The 23305-nt window shown below is 64.7% G+C and overlaps 1 protein-coding gene across 5 annotated transcripts in view; it reads left to right on the top strand.

Moving 5' to 3' along the window:
- The first annotated feature begins 2084 nt into the window (after nt 1–2084).
- Nucleotides 2085–23305, top strand: part of SBF1 (SET binding factor 1) — a 28074-nt gene continuing 6853 nt past the window's right edge. Inside the window, exons 1-36 of one of the 5 annotated variants that reach the window (XM_027108127.1) lie at nt 2085–2283; nt 8968–9053; nt 9481–9618; nt 9823–9981; nt 10066–10176; nt 10807–10912; nt 11044–11176; nt 11266–11374; nt 11481–11594; nt 11725–11802; nt 12043–12156; nt 12229–12357; nt 12443–12541; nt 12624–12828; nt 12909–13021; nt 13872–14021; nt 14338–14406; nt 14482–14640; nt 14713–14978; nt 15064–15236; nt 15314–15387; nt 15462–15657; nt 15911–16038; nt 16663–16841; nt 16960–17096; nt 17206–17413; nt 17521–17717; nt 17825–17962; nt 20552–20629; nt 20884–21056; nt 21133–21312; nt 21834–21935; nt 22018–22203; nt 22272–22398; nt 22486–22616; nt 22686–22916. In XM_027108127.1, coding sequence (XP_026963928.1) covers nt 2229–2283; nt 8968–9053; nt 9481–9618; nt 9823–9981; nt 10066–10176; nt 10807–10912; nt 11044–11176; nt 11266–11374; nt 11481–11594; nt 11725–11802; nt 12043–12156; nt 12229–12357; nt 12443–12541; nt 12624–12828; nt 12909–13021; nt 13872–14021; nt 14338–14406; nt 14482–14640; nt 14713–14978; nt 15064–15236; nt 15314–15387; nt 15462–15657; nt 15911–16038; nt 16663–16841; nt 16960–17096; nt 17206–17413; nt 17521–17717; nt 17825–17962; nt 20552–20629; nt 20884–21056; nt 21133–21312; nt 21834–21935; nt 22018–22203; nt 22272–22398; nt 22486–22616; nt 22686–22916 — 5031 coding nt within the window. In that variant the 5' untranslated portion in view covers nt 2085–2228. Of the gene's footprint in view, nt 2284–4262; nt 4780–8967; nt 9054–9480; nt 9619–9822; nt 9982–10065; nt 10177–10806; nt 10913–11043; nt 11177–11265; nt 11375–11480; nt 11595–11724; nt 11803–12042; nt 12157–12228; nt 12358–12442; nt 12542–12623; nt 12829–12908; nt 13022–13871; nt 14022–14337; nt 14407–14481; nt 14641–14712; nt 14979–15063; nt 15237–15313; nt 15388–15461; nt 15658–15910; nt 16039–16662; nt 16842–16959; nt 17097–17205; nt 17414–17520; nt 17718–17824; nt 17963–20551; nt 20630–20883; nt 21057–21132; nt 21313–21833; nt 21936–22017; nt 22204–22271; nt 22399–22485; nt 22617–22685; nt 22917–23305 lie in introns of those variants that run through there. The other 4 variants (XM_027108130.1, XM_027108126.1, XM_027108129.1 and 1 more) reach the window with 4 other exon arrangements.

The following is a 23305-nucleotide window of genomic DNA, read 5'->3' as shown; positions in this document are numbered from 1 at the left end:
CTCAGAGCACCGTTCACCCATGGAAACACACAAGAAGCAGACCAGAGGTTCCCCTGGAGGAATGCTTTAGAGAGAAACCATCGTGGAGCAGGAAAAGCGAGGGTGGCAATTGGCTGGGCAGACAGCATCTAGGGAGGTTTTGCTTGAGTGTTTTAAGGTGGGAAAGACCGAGTTTAATCCCGATGGCGAGAATCCACAGAGAGGGGAAGATTGAGGATGCGGGTACCTAGCAAACAGCCAGAGGCGGGGAAGGGGCAGGAGGGGCAGAGCCTCTGTGGTCGCTGTGGAGGGGGAGGCGGGGGTGAGGGGGGCAGACTTGGGGTGATGCAAGTCTGTTTTCTCTGTGAAGGAGGGCAGTGGGGTCATTTCTGAGACACGGGAAGGGGGTCAGAGGAGACTGCAGAGAGAACAGAGCTGACCAGATGTCAGCAGGCTGGGCAGTGGCGAGAGTGCATCCACAGCTGGGGCCGCGGTGTCACTGTGGCCACTCTGCACCAGCTGGCGCTGCAGGCCTCGAGGAGACGGATGGGCAGGACTGTGCGTGGCTGGGGTTTGCCCGGTGAGGACAGTGAAAACTGTCCGGGGGGGAGCAACGATGTTGGCAGGATGACAGGTGACTGGAGCCACACTGAGAGGAAGCGGGCAGCAGCGAGTGCCTCTGAGGGTAACATGGACAGTGTGGTAGCAAGGAACTTGAGTGGGGCTATCATGGTCTAGAAGTGACCCCAAACCTACCCTTGACCCTAAGGTGCTCAAGGAATGGGCTCCTTGCAAGGAGGGCATGAGAGTGGAAGAAAATGGAGTGCAGGGTCCCCACCATCTCTGTGGAAGAGCCAGTCCTGGGCTCATGTGCTAGGCCAGAGGGCTTCCCTGGGACACTGCCTGCCCGTGCACAAGCTCAGTGGTGTGGTAATGTGGTGGTGAGGACCTTTTTGGGTGTAAGTGACAAAAGCTAACTCAAGACAGCCGGGGCAAAAAGGAGGGGTTCTCAGCCTATCTACCCAGTACCGTCCAGAAGCAGAGGAGGCTGTGGCTGGGCATGTGCCCAGAGGCAGGGAGGGGAGCCTGGTGGTCTTCCCCCTCAGCGCTTGTCTCTGGGTTGTGTTCCACTCATTCTCCAGGCGGGCCCCTGCGAGGGGATGGAGGAGGAACGCCAGCAGTTTGTTCCTTCGTAGGTTCTTGAAGCAGCCAAAGTCACCCCAAAACAAGTTCAACCCTGCCTTCCCCTCCCAGCCTGTCAGCGAGCAGCCCTGAGGCTGCCCCGCCCCCCACCCCATCTCCTCTCCTAGCGTGTTCTGCTCTAGACTCTGTGTCCCCCTTGCCCATCCCTGTGTCACTGCGGGGGAGGCCCTGGCCGGCCCCCGCGCTGAGGGTGGTGGGCACTGTCAGGGACCCTGAGTGGTGCAGCCTTCTCCCAAGCAGCGCACCCGGGCCCCGGCGCCTCACGGCCTAGTACGCAGCTCTTTACAGCAGGACGTGCAGCGCGCCTTTTAAAAAGTACATGTGTTAAAAATAAATAAATGAATGAATGAATGAACGAATAAATAAATAGAAATTAAAAAAATAAAAGTACATGTGTTAAGCGTTTCACCTCACTTAGACTGGGCTTCCAAGTGGGGCCAGAGCCCTCTTCAGGCTGGGAACCCCAAGGGTAGGGCCTGGGTGGGTACTCCCCCCTATCACCAGGCTGGCAGCCCCAGGGGATGGCTTAGGGCCCCAGTTTGGGAGACCTGTGGGTAGGGCCGGGCCTTCCAGCCTTCCTGCAGACTGACAGCGCCGGGGTAGAGAGCCCCGGGAGCCGCGCGGACCCCAGACAGAGCTCCCAGAGGCGGGGCCCGACCCCTCTCCGCCCTGCGTGGGAGCCGCAACGGCGAGGCACGCTCTGACCCGGCCCGCGCCTGCCGCTGACCCGCCCGCGCCGCCGTCGCTGTCACCGCTTGAGGGTGGTGAGCGGCTGAATCCCGCCCCCGGGAACCGAGCCCGCGCCGCTGGTCCAATGAGGGAGCTTCGCTCCGGACCCCGCCCGCGGGGGGGGGGCGGAGCGAGGCCGCGCAGGCGCACGGCGCGGCCGGGCGGGCCGGCTGGCTGGGAAGATGGCGGCTGGAGCCCTGGCCGCCGCCGTGGAGCGGGCCCGAGGCGTCCGGGGTGCGCGGGCCAGGGCCGGGGCCGGGCCATGAGAGCGCCGTCCTCGCGTCCCCGAGCCGCGGAGCCCGCCCGCGCCCGTCGCCATGGCGCGGCTCGCGGACTACTTCGTGCTGGTGGCGTTCGGGCCGCACCCGCGCGGTGAGTGCCGGCGCGCGGCCGAGGGCTGAGGGCCGGGGACCGGGAGCCGGGGAGGGTCAGCCGGGGCGGCGGGGCAGCCCCAGGGTCAGCCGGGCACCTGCCGCCCTGGTTTGGGGTCCGGGGTCGTGGGTCACGGAGGGCCGACCTCCCCGAGGTGGGCAGCGCGGCGAGACGGGGCGGGCCGAGATTGCCCACCCCAGTCAGGGCAGAACCGGGCCGACAGCGTCTCGGCGTCGCCCCGGAGGTGGGAGGGCCCTGGGGCGGCTCGGCCTCCCGACTCCCAGTTGGGTGGGATGGGCTCTCTCTGCTTTGGCGGACTGCCGGGCGGCTCTGCTTCCAGGGGCACGGAACGTTCACTTGCAAGCCCCTCCTCTGACCCCCAGTGCCTCTGTGCCGTGTCTCAGGTACAGGAGGCTGGGGAGCATGCAGAAAAGGGGTGGGGTTCAGGGACTACTGCTTGAAGAGGTGGTGTTTGAGTTGGAACTCGGAGGACTTCAGAGGGAACTGTGGAGAGGAGAGAGAAGAGTGTTCCTGGCAGAGGGCCTGCCGACTTCATGCCTGCAGCCAAGCCCTGGGTGGGAGAGTGGTGTGGTGACTGGTGCCGATGGCCAGGAGGTCCGTGTCTAGGGTCAGCGCCCGTGTCCGAGAGCCCTTCAGCCCAGGGGGTAGGAGAAAACAGCCTGACAGTGACATCAGCAACAGCCGTGGAGACAACGGCGTTGGGGTGTGCACTCAGCGTGCCAGGCCCTGCACAGCCCTTTGTGTGTGTGATCTCACTTCTTCCTCCCAGCAGCCCACCGAGGTTTCCCTGTCGTTGCCCCCATGTGTAGAGTGCAGTCAGGGCAGAGAGGTTGAGTGCCTGGTCTGAGCCCCCAGAGGGGCTGGGACTCGCACCCAGCCTACCCCAGAGCTAAGCTGGGGTCTCAGATCCCAAACTGCAGGAGGGCACGCGTGTCACTGGGGGGTGGGGTGGCTGTGTGGTCAGGCTGGGGCTGAACCTTGAGCCTGAGAGTGGGGTCGAGACCCCCAGTCTACCCTGCTTCTTGTCACCCCAGCTGCCTCTGTCACCATCCAGGACCCGGACTTGCACTCCTCTTTGCTTTTCTTCTGGCTGAGCCTATACCTTCTGGACTCCACACTCTCCAGACTCTCCTCGCGCCCTTTCGCTCAACACTCGCTCCTCCTCTCCACTCCTCCTGTCGTATCCATCCCGACACCCTCAGTCATGAGCATGTCTCTCCCTTCAGGGAGGGCATTCTTGTAGGCAAGGACCAGTTGTCCTCGTCCTGCAGTCTGCACGTGGCAGGCTCACTGTCAGTGTTGAACAGGCCCAGAGGGAGAGCTGTCTGCTCCAAGGCATGTGGGGAGGGGGCAGTGAGGAGGACATGCCAGCTGCAGCAGCGGGGTGCACTGGATCCAGGGAGACAAGGCTGGCCGAGGTGCTGCCCCAGCGTGAGGGCCCCCAGGCTGCGTGCCAGGGCAGGGGCTGCCTGCAGAGTGAGCTTGGAGGCTGAGGACGCCGAGGGCAGTGTGGGAGGCATGCTGATGGTGGTGGCAGCTGGAGCAAATGTGAGGAAGGTGAGAGGAGGCATGGGTAGGCTCCGTGACAGGCGGGCTGGAGCCACACGGGCGGCGGGCACCCCAGGTGTGTGTGGCCTCTGGGCAGAGCAGGGGAGAAGGCTGGCGCCCACCAGTGAGGAGTGCCTGCTCACCCCAAGTGACCGGAAGGAGTGATTCTCAAGATGTCCCTTCAGTAGGGCTGGGGGGCCACGGAGCCCCCTAACCACTGTCTTCCGGGGTTGGAGCTGGTCAGCAGCTGGCTGGCTACCCAGCCTCAGGGCCTCCCTTGGCATGACTGGTCCATCCCTGTGAGGAACAAGCCCACGAGCTGGAGTCCCGGCTGTGGGACTGAGGGCAGAGCGAGGTGGTGGGGGAGTCTGAAGCAGAGGAGCACCGCATGAGGCTCAGTGGTCCCTGCTTTGCCACTTGATACCTCTGTGACCTTGGACCAGTCTTTCGGCCCTCCGCACCTCACCTTCCTCATCTGGGGGTCGGGTGAGTGACACAGACCTCCCAGGCTGCTCTGAGCACAAGGTGGACATACACACATGGAGCTGTTCACACAGAAGGCTCCAGGAAGTGATGGGTGTCTTGTTAACGCTGAGCAGCCAGTGTGTGGACAGCACTTGGCACAGACAGTGGGCACCTCTGCGGGAGGTGGCACGCAGGCACCCGTGCGTGCTGGCAGGCCTAGGACGCTAGGGCAAGACATAGTCTTTTGGGTTGAGTGGAGAGCGCCGAGTGGTGGAAGGCTTGTCCGTGGCCTGGATCTGCACACCCTGTGCGGACCTTCTGGGCGCTGAGTCCCGGAGTCCTACCTGAGGAAGCACCCTGCTTTCATGGTTACTACCTGGCAGACCGCTCCAGGCAGGAGGGCAGGGAGGGGACTGGGTGGTTCCCTGCCATTCATCTCAGAAGGTGTAGCCTCCTCCCTTGGTGAGTTGGGGGAGCTCCTTCACTAAGGACATGGGTTTAGCCTGTATTGCACCCTGGCCCAGCCCTGGGGACTTCGTGGGGGCCAGTTCCTGGCCAGGGAGTGCCCTGATGGTGGTCAGCTGACTTTACACAGTGTGACCAGTGCCGGGGTGTGACTTTGATCTGACCAGATGGCCGAGTGCATATCTGCCAGGGAGGAGGGGCTGGACCCCTCCTGCTGCTGGGGGTTCCACCCCCAAACATCTGAGAAGAAGACTTTCCACCCCTGGCCTGGCCTCTTTTGGTCCTGACCATGTTGAGCTGGCCACATTCCTCGGCCCCATCTACTCTCCCCACCCATGTTCCTGCCCTCTCTCTGGAGCAGGTTGGGGCTGTTTGGGATGGCCTTGGCTGGCTCCCAGCCCCACCCTGGGAGCCCGAGGGTCCAAGTCCTTGGGTCAGAGCCAGTCGGGTCTGACCGGGGAGGTTGGAGAGGTTGCAGCCCCTCTGCACTTGTCCTGTGCTGTGGCCAGCTGGGAGCGGCCTGTGTGTGGAGGTTTGTGTTGAGGTGGGAGGTTGGGTTTGCAGCAGGACGCTGCCGTCCTTCGTACGGCCCGGCTAGTCTCAGGGTGTGTGTGCTGGGTGTGGGGAGGGGCGGGCAGAGGAGGGTGCCATCCTCCCTCGCCTCTGCCCACAGCACATGCTGGCCTGGGCCGGCCCAGGCATCGGAGCCTGGCACTGGTGATGGCGTTGCCAGCAGATGACGGACGTGAGCTCTGTGTTCCCTGCCCCGGGGCTGGCTGTGGGGACACAGCTCTTGTCCCCATCTGTGTCTCAGGGGATCTCTGTGCCCTTCCTCCTAGGGCCCCCCCAAGTCCCGCCCTGTGACGCACAGCTGTGCTGGTTGGATTAGTCCTGTCACCATGGGGTGGAGGTGTCCTCTCTCTTGTCTACCCCAAGGTGGGGCAGGGGACTCAGCTGCTGTAGGTCCCCTTCACGGCCTCAAGAGCTCGACTGGGTGGGGGACACTGGGAGATGTGGCAGAGCCCTACCCCCACCCCCAGGATTCAGGCCAGCAGCCAGATTGCAGCCCGGCCCCTGTTGGCACAGAGCTGAGGCATGGGCTGGGGTCTCAGGGAAGGGTGAGGGAGTCAGGACACATCCACGGTGCGCCCTTCCAGGGAGGGCCGGCGAGCGCTGGTGTGCCTTGGGGCTCCGGAAGCTGCCCTGGACTTCCTACTGAGGAACCTGTTTGCCTGTGGTGTGTGAGCGGGGCTGATCGTGGCGGGAGGGTGGTGCAGCGGCTGTCTGTGATCAGCAAGCCCTAATTAGGCCGAGGGCTGTGCAGCGCTGGACGCGGAGATGTAGCTTCTTGCTCGTGGAGCTCCTGTCTGGCTCAGCTGGCCAACAGGTGCACCAGGAATCCCAGAAGGCTGTGTTAGAGGGTGGGAGGTTCTTGGGGTCCCACTGCAGGCCCCAGACTTGGGCAGGGTGCAGAGAGCTGGCTAGAGGAGGTGACGCTCTTTGGGCTGAGACCTGAGGGCCAAGTTTGGGACCATCATGGCCCAGAGGAGGAGCTGGCGGGGGAATGCTCACCTGCCCAGCCTAGTGCCATCCTCCCCGCCCCCCCTCCACCCTCTGTAGGCGGCCTGGACACCTCCAGGAAAGCCTGCGCTCAGTTCTTTGGAGGGTGGAGCCCTGCACGTGGGAGTAGACGTTCCCCACGATGAATGGGGTAGGGAGGGTGGGCAGTGGCCGGTGGCCAGCCACTCTGCCCACTTCCCTGGGGGAGAGGCTGTGGAAAGCAGCCCCCTGAAGGCCACCTGCCCACTGGCTTCGGGAGGGAGATGGGGCAGAGGCTACTGTCCCCGTCCGCACACACCTCCCTTCCTTCCTCCTCCTGCTGCCTCGTGGCAAGAACTGGGTGAGCCCTGGGTGCCAGCCAGGGCTGAGCTGAGATGGTGGTTTGGGGCTGCGCACACGTTGGCCCTGGGGGAGGAGCCACAGTTTAGGGTGAGCCAGCCTGGGCCTGTTGAGGGTGGCCCTTGGGAGTGGGCCTGGATGGACCCTGGGGGCTTCGGGGTGTGTGTGTGTGTGCGTGTGTGTGTGCGCGCGCGCGCGTGCGTAGGTAGGTGAGGCACCAGCAGACACCTGTCCTCCCCCACCCTGTCTTGTCTGCCACCTCCTCTCAGTGTCAGTGGTGGGAGGGGGAGGGGAGCAGGAAGCTGAGGTTTGGTGAGTCAGAGTCACAGCCCCTCACTACCCCTGCTCCCCCAGCCAGCAGCGACCTGCCTGCTGCTGACCTTTTTGGTATTGCCTCCGTGATCCTGGAGAGTGGCGGGTTCCTAAGATTGCAGCCCAGCTCCTCTGCCTCTGGGGGCCTGGGCAGTGTGTGCTCTTGGGGCTGCTGGGGTCCGTTTGCCAGTGCCCTTGGGTCCAGGCCTGTGCCCAGGCCCCCAGCTCGGTCTGAGGCTCCTGTGCCCACTCAGGTCACAGGTGGACCAGGCAGGCTGGACGTGGGACTGCATCTCACAGGTCCTCAGAGGCTGCACACGGGGGCTTTCTGGGCCTTCCCTATCCGCCCCTGCTCTTCTGCTGGTGTGGGCAGTAGTGTTGAGGCTGGTCTGAGCGGAGGGCTGGACCTGCTTGTCGAGTGTGGGAGGTGAAGGTGGAGAGCTTTTGTCTTTCTTGCTTCAAGCTGCTGCCATGCTGGGTGGGAGCTGGGGGCAGAACAGGGACCCCCGTCCTTCCTCCACGACGCCCGGGTGAGTGCTTCCCTGACTTGACTCTCATCATGCCTCCAGGTTTGTTTCCACAAAGGGTGGGCAAGAGGCAGGGGCCTCCAGCTGGCCCTGCCAGTGTGGACTGGACCTGGCAGCACTGCCCTGGGCATGGAGTGGGGGAGGCAGACCGGAGGGGGTGCTTTGGGAGTGGAGGGGGTTCTCTGGGGAACACATGGGGAGCTAGCAGGCTGGGGGTGCAGGGCCATGCCCTTCTCCCTGGTCTGGAGGACCCTCAGGGCTGCACAGGGCAACCTGGTCTGTGGCTGTGTGCAAGGCGGCCTTTGCAGGCAGGGAGCAGGCCTGTGTGCCACCACCTTCAGGGCTCCGGAGAGCGCTCCTGTCCTTCCTGCCAGCCCCACCCCTCCTTGGCTGTCTTCTGGGACCTTTGCTTGTCGCGTCTGCCTCTTGAGGTAGCAGGGACAAGCCGCAGTTTGGGGCTGTAGGCACGGGTGGTCCTTCCGCTGGCACAGGTGGCAGGTGTGAGACCCTTGCACCTCTCAAGTGGGCCCAGGGCTGGCAGGTGAGGCGGAGGCAGGGAGCAGGGCTGTGGGCCGAGTGCCTAAGCTGGGCACTGGCTGTGGAACAGTGGGGAACAGCGCTCCCCTTGCTGGAGGGGCAGGTGCTATGCAGTTGGGCAGGCACGCTGGCCTGTGGCAGGCTGGGTGTGGGTTCTGGCTGGGGGTGTTGACACAGTGGGCGGGACCCAGGAAGGGGGTAGTGGGAGTGGGAGTAGGGAGTATCTCCCCCTACTCCCCTGGGCTGGGGCTCCTGGGCCCTTTTTTTTTTTTTTTTTTTGAGGCTCTCACAGTTTATTTTATTTTACTTTATTTTTTTAAATTTCCAGGTCATTTAAAAAAAAATTTTCTTATTAGAGTAGAGTTGATTTACAATGTTGTGTTAGTTTCTGCCGTACAGCAAAGTAAACCAGTTATACATATACGTATACCCACTCTTTTTTAGATTCTTTTCCCGTTAAGTTCATTATAGAGTATTGATTGGAGGTCCCTGTGTTATACGGTAGGTCTTTATTAGTTACCTGTTTTATATACAGTGGTGTGTATATGTCAGTCCCAATCTCCCAATTTATCCCCCCCCCCCCCCCCCCTAACCACAAGTTTGTTTTTTTCATCTGTGACGGGCCTCCTGTGCTCTTGGTGCCTGGCCCAGCCAGAGGCTTGCAGGGACCCCGACCCCACAGCAGGGGCTTCTCTCCATGCCCTCTGGTGGTCCTGGGGTCTGTGGCTGCCTAGGGGCCCCTCCTCACAGGACTGTCTTTAGGGAAACCATAGGTTTGGGAGCTGGGGCTGGTCTGGTGCCACCTGAGGGCCAGGATGGGTGAGATGTTTCCACTCGGACCCTCGAGGCTCCTGACCGGGTGCAGGTGTGGGAGGTGGGAGGTGCTCTGACCCCTGGCTCCTGTCCTCAGGGAGTGCGGAAGGCCAGGGCCAGATCCTGCAGCGCTTCCCAGAGAAGGACTGGGAGGACAACCCGTTCCCCCAGGGCATCGAGCTGGTGAGTGTGGGCGCTCCCCCAGGGCCTGGAGCCGAGGGCTGGGGCGCTGAGACGGTGGGGGGCAGGCACCGTGAGGACCCCGCTGGGTACAAGGAGACATCAGCTGCATTGGAGAACGTAGGGCGGGGGTGCAGGCTTGGCTGGTCGGACGCTTGGTGCCCACATCACGTCTTGTTGTCCCTCCCTCTTGATGGTGGGGACCATGCCCTGCATCACAGGGTTCTCGCCCCGCACAGTGAGGCCGGAGGCTCTTACTCCCTTTTGTGTGGGAGAAGGCCGAGGTCCAGGAGGCAAGGCATGTGGGTCACAGAGCAGGGTGCTGCTGGCTGCACTGGAACCCGGCCTCCAGGCCCTGGCTGTGCAGTCCCTCGCAGGCAGGGGACTAGAGGGAACTGACTGCTGACCCCCATCCCCTTCCTCCCGATAGTTTTGCCAGCCCAGTGGGTGGCAGCTGTGTCCCGAGAGGAACCCACCGACCTTCTTTGTTGCTGTCCTCACCGATATCAATTCCGAGCGGCACTACTGCGCATGCTTGACTTTCTGGGAGCCCGTGGAGCCCACACAGGTAACCCTGCGTGGGCCGAGCCTCTGACTGTGGCCGACTCCCTCTGTCCTGTGTGTGTCTGGTCCTGGTGACCCAATCCCACAAAGGCTGAAGTTTCCAGAGGGCCAGTCCTGTCTGAGTCACCTGTGTCCCGTGTCCCGTCCCCCCCCCCCAGGCCTCAGGAGACCTGCCTGAGAGCCTGGCATATGGGGCTTCTGTCCACAGGAAGGGCTGTGCACCGAGGACACTGCCGAGAGGGAAGAGGAGGCAGGTGAGGGAGGCCCAGTGGGACTGTCAACCGCAGCTCCTGGCCCGCCCGGCCAGCTGTTTGCTCCAAAGACGCTGGTACTGGTGTCTCGATTGGACCATGCGGAGGTGTTCAGGGTGAGGCGGGCAGCCGGGCACAGGGCAGGATGCGGGGTGCTCCCGCTGGCTGGGTCGTCATTCCCCGATCTGTGGTCCCTGCAGAACAGCCTGGGTCTCATCTACACCATCCATGTGGAGGGCCTGAACGTGGGCCTGGAGAACGTGGTTGGGAACCTGCTGACGTGCATCATCCCTCTGGCCGGGGGCTCACAGGTGGGTCAGGAGGCAGCTGCTGTCCACCTGCAGCCACAGGACCCGCTGGTGCCTGAGGCCACGGGGTGGGGCCTGGTAGGCGTTCGGAGTCCAGCCTGGGCGGAGTGCGGCCCTAGCCTCGGACACTGTCCTGCGTCTTGGTGCCGCCGCCTGTCCTCTTTTCTTGGCCCTGCCTGTCTCGTGTCCCATGTCGCATCTGGCTCTCCACCTGGCACCCTTTGGTTCCTCTGTCCTCTCCCTCCTTGGGTGTGCCTGTCTCTGGGTGTCAGTGTTGGCTTATCTGTCCAGCCCCCCGGTCTGTGTCCCCGCGTGTGGGTGTGTCTAACTGTGTCTCTCTGCCTGTCTGTCCCGTGCAGCTGGACTCTGTTGAGGACGGAGTGGTACGGATTCTTTGTTTCTTCTGCCCACTCAGGCCCCGTCCCCACCCCAGGTCAGAGGCCCAGAGTTTTCTCTGCAGCACTGCTTGGGCCGACAGAGGCCAGACGTGGCCTTTCCCTTGTGCCGTGCTGCCCGTCCTGGCCAGTCCCACCTCGGGGTCTGTCATTCCCCCAGGCCCGCCTGAGGCTGTGAAGCTGGGGGTGACCCAGGTCTGGGTGGAGCAGCTGAGCACTGGTCCCTCTCTCTCCACAGAGAACCATCTCTTTGGGGGCTGGGGACCGGCAGGTCATCCAGACCCCACTCACCGACTCGCTGCCCATCAGCCGCTGCAGCGTGGCCCTGCTTTTCCGCCAGCTGGGTGAGCCTGGTGCCCGCAGCCCCACAGCCCCCACACAGTCCTTCGTCTCCCCTCCCGGGGCTGGCGGACAGACATCGAGGTTTCACCGCAGGGCGGGCGCCTGCGCCCTCTAAGCCTGTCCTCCTCCTCAGGCATCACCAACGTGCTGTCTCTGTTCTGTGCGGCGCTCACGGAGCACAAGGTGCTCTTCCTGTCCCGGAGCTACCAGCGCCTCTCGGACGCCTGCCGGGGACTCCTGGCGCTGCTCTTCCCTCTCAGATACAGGTGCTGACCTTACCGTTGCCCACTGCCCCGCAGTCCCTCCGCCCCACCCCGGCCCTCGGGCTGTCGCGCTGAGCCTTGGCCCATTGCAGTTTCACGTACGTGCCCATCCTGCCGGCGCAGCTCCTGGAGGTGCTCAGCACGCCCACACCCTTCATCATCGGAGTCAACGCTGCTTTCCAGGCAGAGGCCCAGGAGCTGGTGAGGGCCCTGCTCAGCGTCTGCCTCGCTGCTCCAGGCTGGGCTGACCCCAGGCCCTGCTGACCGGCCCGTGGCTCTCTGACCTCTCGCTCCCTTTGGTCCGCAGCTGGATGTGATTGTAGCTGATCTTGATGGAGGGACGGTGACTGTGCCCGAGTGTGTGCACATTCCACCCCTGCCAGAGCCACTGCAGAGCCAGACGCACAGTATTCTGAGCATGGTGAGGCAGGACCAGGGGCCTCGGGGAGGCTGGTGCCTCGGGCAGGCTGGGGTGGGGTCACTTGGTGGCCAGAGGAAGCCAGAGCGTGGGGCTGGTGTGCAGCTGACCCTGCTCCCCGCTGCTTCCACAGGTCCTGGATCCAGAGCTGGAGCTGGCAGATCTCGCCTTCCCTCCACCTACGACGTCCACTTCCTCCCTGAAGATGCAGGTGGGGGTCGCTGCCCCTCTGGGGGCCCAGGCCCACCCGGTGCTGAGCGCTCCTCCAGGGGGTCGCCAGGGCCGCGTGGGGTGGGTGTGAGCCTCGGAGGGTCCTGCACAGGAGTGGCCATCGGCACCGAGTCTTAGAGGAGGCACTGTGGCTTGTGTGGAGGAAGCTTGGAGGGTCAGGAGGGTGAGGTGCCTGGAAGGCTCAGGGCCTGGCACTCACCTGCCCTCACGTATGCCCCAGGATAAGGAGCTGCGCGCCGTCTTCCTGCGGCTCTTTGCTCAGCTCCTGCAAGGCTACCGCTGGTGTCTGCACATGGTCCGCATCCACCCGGAGCCTGTCATCCGCTTCCATAAGGTGGGCGCCAGGCGGGGGCGGGGCTGGGCAGAAGGTGAGTGCCCGAGGGGCTGACCTCTTTGTGCACCGCAGGCAGCCTTCCTGGGCCAGCGTGGGCTGGTGGAGGATGACTTCCTGATGAAGGTGTTGGAGGGCATGGCCTTTGCAGGCTTTGTGTCGGAGCGCGGGGTCCCCTACCGTCCTACGGACCTATTTGATGAGGTGCACCCCGACCCCACCTGGGAGGAGCCGCCATCACCCCCCTCCCTGCCCCAGCCAGCCCGCCTGACCCTGCTTCCTCCCCCAGCTGGTGGCCCACGAGGTGGCACGGATGCGGGCGGATGACAGCCACCCCCAGCGTGTCCTGCGTCATGTCAAGGAACTGGCAGAGCAGCTCTACAAGAACGTAAGGCAGGTGGCACGAGGGGGCGGGTCACTGTGCTGCCCTGGCCCGGGCTGCTCGCCCATCCTGCCTGTGTCCCCCCCAGGAGAACCCGTACCCTGCTGTGGCTATGCACAAGGTGCAGAGGCCAGGGGAGGCCAGCCACCTGCGGCGGGCGCCCCGGCCCTTCCCCCGGCTAGACGAGGGCATGGTGCAGTGGATCGTGGATCAGGCCACAGCCAAGATGCAGGGCGCACCCCCGGCCGTGAAGGCCGAGAAGAAGACCACCGTGCCCTCAGGGCCCCCCATGAGTGCGTAACCGGGAGGGGGAGCCTGAGTGTGGCCGAGGGTGGACGTGAGGTCAGAGGTGAGCACGTTCTCTGCTCCCCAGCCGCCATACTGGAGCGGAGCAGTGGGCTCCACGGCAACAGTGCGCGCCGGCTGGAGGTGGTCCGGAACTGCATCTCCTACGTGTTCGAGGGGAAGATGCTTGAGGCCAAGAAGGTGAGGGTAACCCGGGCACAGGGAGCGCTGGGGGCTCTGGGTGGGGGCGGCCTGGGCCAGGGCAGCGGCTCTCAGAGGAGCCCTGGCCCTCGTTCTCCTGCAGGCGGCTGGAGGGAGCTGGGCTGGCAAGAAGGGCAGGTGGACACCGGGTCCACCTCAGAACAGCTGGGTGCAGCCTGCTGGGGAGGCTCCGCGGGAGGAATTTCCTTCAACTTCTAGTCGTCAGAATGCTCTAAAAGTCCCTACTGTTAAGTGTCTTCTTTATCGCTCACGGAAACTAGTGTCGACTCACACGTGTCTTTTTTTTCTTACTTGCAGAAAGTGGAGTTCATTTAGCGTTCTGCCCTCTGTGATGTCCATTGACACTTTGGGTCTCTCAGGACAGCCAGTTTGAGTCTGTCTTGTGTTTCACAGCTGCGTGGTTCTTTGTGAAGCACCTAGTTCTTAAACCAGCCCTTTATCGGGTTCCTGGTTGTTTCACAGTGTGCGGGAGTATCAACAGGACAAGTGCAGCCCTTTCTGTGGCCCGCCCAGTGCTGAGCCGGCTGCTGGCTCTGCGTTAGGCTTGTGCGTTCTAGGCGCTGGGGCCCTGGCCGGCCGTGGGGTCTCGCTCAGAGCACTGGCAGTGTTGTGAGGTTCGTGTGCGGGGGGCTGGCTCCACTAGCGCGTTGGTCTCTCTTGGGCAGTGAAGCCCCAATCTGGGCACACCTGACCGGATGGCTTCCGGTCTCCTCTGTGCTGAGAGCCTGGGCTCTGGCCCCCACGTCTGGGCCAGGCCTTCCCTGTGCCTCAGGGCACGGTTGGGTCCACATAGGCTCGTGCCCTCATCCCCTTGTTTCCCCGTCCGCAGCTGCTTCCAGCTGTGCTGAGGGCCCTAAAGGGGCGTGCGGCCCGCCGCTGCCTTGCCCAGGAGCTGCACCTGCACGTGCAACAGAACCGGGCGGTCCTTGACCACCAGCAGTTCGACTTCGTGGTCCGCATGATGAACTGCTGTCTGCAGGTGAGGCCGGGCCTCACACCCTGCTGGCGCTGTGGCCACAGGGTGGGGCCGGGCAGGGCTTCCCCGGCCTACCCATAAGGGTGCATCTTCTGGCGGTGCCGACAACTGGGGAGACCCCGGTCTGCCGGTGAGGGTGGCGTGGGGAGAATACTTGTGGGAGGCTGGTGCAGGGGCCTCCTGCCCTCAACCTCCGAGCAGCCCTGGGGAGCTGGTGCAGACGGTTCAGGGACTGACGGGAGGTGCTGCTCTGTCGGCGGTGCTGGTGGGGGTGTGAATGGCACGGGGCCGGGATCCGACGCCCCCGGCCCTACTGCAGGACTGCACCTCCCTGGATGAGCACGGCATCGCAGCTGCTCTGCTGCCCCTGGTCACTGCCTTCTGCCGGGTGAGTGCTGGGGCGGACAGAGTCTCCCCAACCTCCTGCCGGCTGCACCCGCTGACACCCTCTTGGCTTCTGCAGAAGCTGAGCCCAGGGGTGACGCAGTTTGCGTACAGCTGCGTGCAGGAGCACGTAGTGTGGAGCACGCCGCAGTTCTGGGAGGCCATGTTCTATGGGGATGTGCAGACCCACATCCGGGCCCTCTACCTGGAGCCTGCCGAGGACCGAGACCCCTCCCAGGTGTGTGGGGACTCCCTGGGCCCGCGGGATGGGGCTGGCCTGGCTCTGGCTCACGTGCGGCCCCTGGGGCAGGTTGGGGAGGCACTCACACAGGAGGACGAGCGCTCTGCCCTGGACGTGGCATCTGAGCAGAGGCGCCTGTGGCCCACCCTGAGCCGCGAGAAGCAGCAGGAGCTGGTGCAGAAGGAGGAGAGCACAGTGTTCAGCCAGGCCATCCACTACGCCAGTCGCATGAGCTACCTGCTCCTGCCCCTGGACAGCAGCAAGAGCCGGCTGCTCCGGGAGCGCGCAGGGCTGGGCGACCTGGAGAGCGCCAGCAACAGCCTGGTCACCAACAGGTGGGGTGTGGCCTGGGGGCAGGACCTGAGCAGTACAGGCCTTGGGTTGTGTGGCCTGTGCCCACTGTGCCCCTCCCCGGCCCAGCATGGCAGGCAGCGTGGCGGAGAGCTATGACACAGAGAGCGGCTTCGAGGATGCAGAGACCTGTGACGTGCCCGGGGCCGTGGTCCGCTTCATCAACCGCTTCGTGGACAAGGTCTGCACAGAGAGTGGGGTCACCAGCGACCACCTCAAGGGGCTGCATGTCATGGTGCCAGGTATGGGGTCTGGGCTTGGAAACACTCCCCTTGGATGGGTGGGCGCAGGCCAGAGCATGAGAACTGCTCTCCCCCAGACATCGTCCAGATGCACATCGAGACCCTGGAGGCCGTGCAGAGAGAGAGCAAGAGGCTGCCCCCCATCCAGAAGGTGAGTAGGGGCCGGGGAGTGGCAGGCACCAGGACTGGGCTATGTTCTGAGGCACTGCTCCTGTCCCCAAACAGCCCAAACTGCTTCGGCCACGCCTGCTGCCCGGTGAGGAGTGTGTGCTGGACGGCCTGCGTGTCTACCTGCTGCCGGATGGGCGTGAGGAGGGTGCCGGGGGCAGCAGGGGTGGCCCCGCACTGCTCCCGGCTGAGGGCGCTGTCTTCCTTACCACGTACCGGGTCATCTTCACGGGGATGCCCACCGATCCCCTGGGTGAGCCTTTGGACCCCTCTGCCCCCGCTCCCCCTGCCCCCCCCCCCCCCCCCCCCCCCCCCAAGGTCTTTGGGCTAGTGGGACTTCTTCTGCCTCTCCCTCTCCCCTTCTCAGGGGTTTAGGGTCTCTGTGGGAGATAGGCTGTTGTCTTTCCTCCCCACCCTCCCGGTCTACCCCATAGCTCTGGGACCCTGAGACTCTGTGACCCTCGACCCCTCCCGTCCCCCTGACTCTGCACCCGGCTTGTTATAAGTGGGGGAACAGGTGGTGGTCCGCTCCTTCCCGGTGGCTGCGCTGACCAAGGAGGAGCGCATTAATATCCAGACCCCCAGTGACCAGTACCTGCCGGACGGGCTGCAGCTGCGCTCCTGCACCTTCCAGGTCGGCTGGGGTGTGGGCTGTGTTGGGTGGGGTCTGTGGGCCCCTGAGTCGCGGCCCTCTCCAGGATGCAGCGTCTGAGCCCTAGTCTTGTTCTCATGAGCGGCTGTTGAGCCAGCATTGAGCCCTTTGTGATTCCTGAGTTGACGGGGAAGTCGCTGTGTCTTAGCTTGGTGTCCTCTGCCTGCGCCATGTGCCAGTTTTGGGGGCTCTCCCATTTACCTTGCAAGGCCCGAACCCTAGAGGCCGTGTCTGCAGCGTGCTGCGTGAGCCCGGCCTAGCTGAAACCTACACAGATTAGATGAAACACAAAGACTGGGTTCCTGAGTCTCCGCCTACATGCAGTCTGGGGAGCAGGCCCTCCGCTCACCCTCTGTCCTTGGGGCGCTCCTTCAGGACGTGTCCGTCACCGGATGGAGAGGCGAGACTGGCCCTTCACAGTCCCACGGTAGACCTAGCCGCCTTTCTCAGGGCCGTCTGGTCGCAGGGCCCTCACCCGTCCATCCTGTTAGAAACACCCGAGTTCCAGTGATGCAGCACGGGGCGTCCCGTAGGCCTGTCCGCCTTTGTGGCCAGGGCTCAGGCCCACGGGCCTCCCAGCCTCTGAGGGCCTCATGTCTGACACAGCTGCTGAAGATGGTCTTTGACGAGGAGGTGGGGTCTGACAGCGCTGAGCTCTTCCGCAAGCAGCTGCACAAGCTGCGGTATCCACCAGATATCAGGGGCACCTTCGCGCTCACCCTGGGTTCTGCCCACACACCCGGCCGGCCGCCCCGTGCCACCAAGGACAAGGGTCCTTCCTTCAGGTAGGGAGCTGGGCCCCGAGGCCAGAACACCTTCCCTTCGCAGAACCACTGTGTGTGTCCCCTTGTCCATCTCCTCACCTTTGCTGACCCTGCAACTGTACTCCTCGGGCCCCCCCAGGACCCTGTCCCGGAACTTGATGAAGAACGCTAAGAGGACCATCGGGCGGCAGTATGTCACCCGGAAGAAGTACAGCCCCCCAAGCTGGGAGCACCGGGGCCAGCCACCCCCTGGGGACCAGGAGGACGAGATCTCAGGTCGGGGTGTGGGGAGCCGTGGGCGGTCTGGGTGAAGACCCTCACGTGGAGGGGTAAGGGACCCGGGCAGCCCCTGGGTAATGACCCCCGTGTGCCTGGCCTGCCCCAGTGTCAGAGGAGCTGGAGCCCAGCACGCTGACCCCTTCCTTGGCCCTGAAGCCCTCGGACCGCATGACCATGAGTAGCCTGGTGGAGCGGGCGTGCTGCCGGGACTACCAGCGCCTGGGGCTGGGCACGCTGAGCAGCAGCCTGAGCCGCGCGAAATCCGAGCCCTTCCGGATCTCCCCGGTCAACCGCATGTACGCCATCTGCCGCAGGTGAGCAGTGAGCGCGGCAGGTTTGGTGGCCTCCAGGAGGCCGAAGGCCCAGGGGCGCCTGGCTGTGGGTCCAGAGTGCCTTTGGCCTCACGTCCGCCTTCTCGCAGCTATCCGGGGCTGCTAATCGTCCCCCAGAGCGTCCAGGACAACGCCCTGCAGCGCGTCTCCCGCTGCTACCGCCAGAACCGCTTCCCGGTGGTCTGTTGGCGCAGCGGACGCTCCAAGGCCGTGCTGCTGCGCTCAGGGGGCCTGCACGGCAAGGGGGTCGTCGGCCTCTTCAAGGCCCAGAACGCGCCTTCTCCGGGTAGGCTCCCTGTTCACGCTGCAGCCCGCCCCGCCCCCGGCGCCCCGCGCCCCGCCCCCGGCGCCCCGCCCCCGGCGCCCCGCCCCCAGCTCCACTTCCTCCCGCAGGCCAGTCCCAGGCCGACTCCAGCAGCCTGGAGCAGGAGAAGTACCTGCAGGCCGTGGTCAGCTCCATGCCGCGCTATGCTGATGCGTCCGGTCGCAACACCCTCAGCGGCTTCTCCTCGGCCCACATGGGCAGTCACGGTGAGGGTGCTCGGGGCCGGAGGACCTGGGGGGTAGTGATGGCATTTATGGAGAGCAGACCAACAAGGGGGCAGAGTGTTTGGGGTGTGGGAGCAGGTGAGTGTCCTGAGGCCCAGCTCTGACCACTCCTTTGGGGGTTTACAGAGGAGGCAGCAGGCCCAGGAATTTGGGGCATGCGCCCAGGGGCCATCCTGGGCCCTACCCCTTGCCGTCGGGGTGCTGGTTCAGGGCGACCCTTAGAAGAGCATGCTGTCCACAAGCGGTGGTCTGGTCTCCTGGGGTGACAGGCGGGGACCCTGTTGTGGCAGGGTGAGCCATGTGGATGCCTGGCGCTGGGAGAGGGTTTTAGACAGGAGACACCCAGGAGGGCCCCAGGGCGTGCAGGCGGGGGCGGGGGGGGGGGTTGTGTCAGGATGGGCAGCCTCACCCCAGGGCCTTGCTCCAAGGCAATGGCTTCTGCACCCCGCTTACCCTCCAGCTGCCCCCATCCTGCCCCCGCATCTCCCTCATCTCCCCCCGTGACAGCCTCTCCCTTACCTGCGCGTCTCCCTCCATCTCCCCTCCTGGACCCTCCCTCACTGATCTCTGGTCCCTTCCGGTTCATCCTCTTGGCCCTCCTGAAAGCTGCTGGGCCTCCTCGGAGCTGCCACCTAGCCCACGTTGGTCCTCACGTTGGTGATCAGCGAGCTGCCTCTCAGTCCGTGCTTGGAGGTCTCGTCACCCCGCTGGAGGCACGAGGGCTGGGAGGCTGCCCGCACTGGGCCTGACCATTGCCCAGATGCTGGCCTGAGCCAACCCCTGCCTGTACCTCAGCAGGTGTGGTGACAGCGTCTACCAGGGATCTGTACACACCTGGAGCCGTCCTGGCGGTTGTGTGTGCAGAGTTGGCCGATGTCACAAGAGGGTCACTTCTCTCTGTGAGACCCTTCCCCCACCCTGGCTTGTGCAGACATCACGCCAGGGGTCACTTGTCGCTCAGGCCTTCCTGATTCCCTCCCTCCCCTCACACTTGTCTGCGTTTTCTCTGCTGCTGCTCTAGGTTCCAGATGCACTGGCTCCCAGATGCATTGCTCTAGCTCTCAGGTGGGCTTGGGGGCTGGCAGGCCACCTGTGGGGCTGAGCCTTCCAGAAGCCCGGGCATCGTCCTTGATTCTTCCCTCTCTGCCCACCCTGAGTCTGAGTTCACCACCCGAGCCTGCAGCCATCCCCATGGCCGACTGCCCCCACGCTGGCCCAGGCTGCTCCTGCCCGTGGCACAGGGCCTCCTGGTGCAGCTGCCACTCGTTCCCGTAGGGGAGGGCCTTCACCCCTCCCGAGTGAGGCCTAAGGAGCACCCCAACTGCAGCACCTCCTCTGCTGCTGGCGCACACCAGCCCCCCAGTCCCCGTGCAGCCTGTAGTCCAGTGCTCCGTCTGTAGCTGTTGTTACCACTTGCTGGGCACTGGGGCCAGGGGGGCTGGGAACAGGGTGGCCAGGCTGTCCTCGCGGTGGTTGATGGGGATGCTGCCCTAGGAAGCGCTGGGCTCGGTGCCACCTTCTGAAGCGGCACAGGCCTTACTCCTCTTGGTCCTCTACTGGGAATACCGCTCTCTAGTTTGAGTGGCTTTTAGTTTTCCAAACATCAGAGACCATCATTAAGTGTGTTTCATGGTTGCGCTGTCTTCCTGCCTTCCGCCCACTCCAGTGGTTCTGAGTGGCCCCTGCAGGCAGCACCCTCCCCGCAGGATCTTTCGTCTCCTAGTGCCTGTGTCTTCCCTAGTGTTGCTTGGGCATCTCTGAATGTCCCCACAGCCCACTGGTGCTGCTTCTGGGTGTCCCCCGAGTTCTGGGCACGGGCCTTCCCCCTCGTTGCCTGGGGGCGTACAAGGTCTCGGCTCTCCTCAGCTGTACACCGGTTCTGGTCCAGACTGTGTCACGAGGACACGCTGTCCTCACTGTGGATGACCATGCTTCTGCCTGCAGCGTAGTGGGCTGGCGCCGTGCTGGCCTCTGGTGCCCTGCGCCCTCTCTGTAGAGGCGAGTGAGCCTGGGTCATAGCCAGGTGCAGGCTTTGGAATCCAGAGGCCTCCTCCTGTGGGCTCCCTGTGCCTCCAGGCTGGGCCGTCCCAGCCCGTAAGCCTCGTGCCTGGTCCTCACAGGTGGCTCTGTGCTGGGGCTTGGGCCTGCCTGTGTCCTGGACTGAACCACCCTCTGAGGTTCCAGGCTGGGAGCTCCCACGCTGGGCCTCCTCTTCTCTGGGCTGCGCCTCATGGGCACCTCCTGCTGCTGCTGTGTGCTGGGCAGGGGCCGCTTGGTGGCTGCGTGTCATGAGCAGCTTAGGCAGGGTCCACGGGGCTGAGGGTGCAGAGGAGGCGGCCCAGGGTCCTGCCTGTCCCCTGACCCTTCCTACCCACCACTGGGTCCTCTGCTCCCTCGTTTGCCCTGGGGGCCCAGAGGACCTTGACAGATCCTCACTGTCTCTGGGACCCCCGGGGGGTTCGGTGGTGACCCAGCCTTGGACCCAGTTCCTTTGGGCCACAGCTCCGCCCTTGCTGGGCGCACCCCCGGGCCTGGGGCCAGGCCTGAGCCTTCTCTCTGCTGTGCCCCCAGTGCCCAGCCCCAGAGCCAGGGTCACCACGCTGTCCAACCCCATGGCGGCCTTGGCCTCCAGACGGACTGCGCCCCGAGGTACCGTACTGACCGCGCAGGCTGGCTCCCCACTCCTGGCACTGATGGCCCCATGTGACTGCTCAGGGCACTAACGTCCCCCACACTGGCACTAACGGCCCCGTGTGACAGACCAGCGTAACCCAGCCCTCGCCACAGCCCCGGCCACTAACAGCCTGACGCCCCGAGTCCCACCCTTGCCCTCCCTGGGAGCTCTGCCCCAGGTAAGTGGTGCCCTGGCCCTGCTCCGGTGCTCACCTGGTTTCTCTGTGCAGGTAAATGGGGCAGTGTCCGGGCCGGTGGGCGCAGCGGTGGGCTCAGCACTGATGTAGGCACCCGGCTAGCAGGCATGGGTCCCCCCCAGGCCAACGGGGCCCCCCCCGACCCAGGCTTTCTCCGGCCCCAGCGTGCAGCTCTCTACATCATTGGAGACAAAGCCCAGCTCAAGGTGACTGGGACAGAGTCCTGGGGCCAGGTGGGGGCACGGGGCCTGGGCGCGTCTCACCACGGCCGGCTTCCTCCAGGGTGTACGGCCAGATCCCCTGCAGCAGTGGGAGCTGGTGCCCATCGAGGTATTTGAGACACGGCAGGTGAAAGGCAGCTTCAAGAAGCTGCTGAAGGCGTGTGTCCCCGGCTATCCTGCCACCGAGCCCGGTTCAGCCTCCTTCCTGTGCTCGCTGGAAGACTCAGAGTGGCTGATCCAGGTTTCTCCACTGCCCCTGCCCCACCGTGGTGGAGGGCTACCCGGGGGGAGGAGATGCGATGGGCAGGGGCCATCCGGTGCCCACCTGGGTGCCGGGCCCCGCCACTTACCTAGAGCCGTGGGTGGGCGGGGTCTGGGCTTGCTCTTTTGATAGTATTGGGCTTCGGGAGGGGATGATGGCCACTTCCCAGTGGTGGTGCATGGACAGGGGAGGGAGGCCAGGGTCCAGCTGTGTCGGAGCCCTCTGCTCTCTGTCAGGGTGGGGCTGGGCACGTCAAGGAGAGGGGATGCCTCTTCAGGCCCAGAAGATGCTGATAGGCGGGTGGGTGGGCGGCCGGGTGGGAGGAAGCACGCCACAGCATTTCGGGTCCATCCAGGCTGTGCTGCCTCGCGGGGTGTCCCCTGGCGTGGGCCTGCGCAGCCACCGCTCCTGTGGATGTGTGGGTCCTGGGGGCCCGGCTGGGTGCTGGAGTCTTAGGCCACGGGCTCTGGGAGGTGCTGAGGGGCTGCGGGTCCCTGCAGATCCACAAGCTGCTGCAGGTGTCGGTGCTGGTGGTGGAGCTCCTGGACTCGGGCTCCTCTGTCCTGGTGAGCCTGGAGGATGGCTGGGACATCACCACTCAGGTGCGCGGTGGCCGGGGGTGGGGGTGGGGGCGGGTGTTGGGCCCAGTCCCCACGCCCTGCTGACTCACGGCGCTGCTGGCAGGTGGTGTCCCTGGTGCAGCTGCTCTCAGACCCCTTCTACCGCACCCTGGAGGGCTTCCGTCTGCTGGTGGAGAAGGAGTGGCTGTCCTTTGGCCATCGCTTCAGCCACCGCGGGGCCCACACCCTGGCCGGGCAAAGCAGCGGCTTCACGCCAGTCTTTTTGCAGTTCTTGGACTGCGTGCACCAGGTGAGCGGGCGGCCGTGGTGGGGGCTGTGCGTGCTGACCGCTGGCCGCTGACTCCTGATGCCCCACAGGTCCACCTGCAGTTCCCCATGGAGTTCGAGTTCAGCCCATTCTACCTCAAGTTCCTCGGCTACCATCACGCGTCCCATCGCTTCCGGACCTTCCTGCTGGACTCGGACTACGAACGCATCGAGCTGGGTACGGTGGGGGCGGGGGCGGTGAAGGTGGGCACAGGGGCGGGGTCAGCAGCCGGGGTGGGGCCGGGCTCAGCGCTGCCCCCTGCAGGGCTGCTGTATGAGGAGAAGGGGGAGCGCCGGGGCCAGGCGGCCTGCCGCTCCGTGTGGGAGTACGTGGAGCGGCTGAGCAAGAGGACGCCGGTGTTCTACAACTACCTGTACGCGCCCGAGGACGCGGAGGTGAGCAGAGCCTGGTCGGGGCGGGCAGGCCCCTCCGCGCCCCGGTGCTCACGCCAGGCCCGCCCCCAGGTCCTCCGGCCGTACAGCAACGTGTCCAACCTGAAGGTGTGGGACTTCTACACCGAGGAGACGCTGGCCGAGGGCCCCCCCTATGACTGGGAGCTGGCGCAGGGGCCCCCCGAGCCCCCGGAGGAGGAGCGGCCCGATGGGGGTGCCCCCCAGAGCAGGCGCCGGGTGGTGTGGCCCTGCTACGACAACTGCCCCCGAGCCCAGCCCGACGCCATCTCCCAGCTGCTGGAGGTGCGTGTGGCCCCTGAGAAGGGGAGAGGGGGTCCTAGCGCACGTCAGTCCGGTGGCCCTGCCCCGGCCCCCCGCCCCCCGATGTGGACGGTGATCTGCTGGGTTCCATCCTGCCTGGTGGTGCCCCCTTCAGAGAGAGATGGGCCTGGAAGCTTGGGGCTGACGTTCAGGCTTCTCTCACTCCCTCTGCCAGACTTAGTGGGCGTGTCTGCTTAGCCTCAGCAATCAGGATTCAATAGGACACGGGACCCCGGAAGAGAGAAGAGAGCCCCTTGGGGTTGGGGTTTGGGGGGAGGCTGGGATGGCATAGAGGGTGGCTGTCCAGTGGCCGGAGTTCTCCCCCGGGGCCTCAGGTCCGGACCACAGCAAGGTTTGCATTGCCCGCCCCC

This window comes from Aethalodelphis obliquidens, unplaced genomic scaffold (assembly GCF_003676395.1).
Source record: "Aethalodelphis obliquidens isolate GAN/ISIS:26980383/991018 unplaced genomic scaffold, ASM367639v1 scaffold8, whole genome shotgun sequence".
In the NCBI taxonomy this organism is placed as follows: Eukaryota; Metazoa; Chordata; class Mammalia; order Artiodactyla; family Delphinidae; genus Aethalodelphis; species Aethalodelphis obliquidens.
Note: the sequence above shows the minus strand (reverse complement) of the source record. Positions and strands in the feature narration are given on the sequence as shown.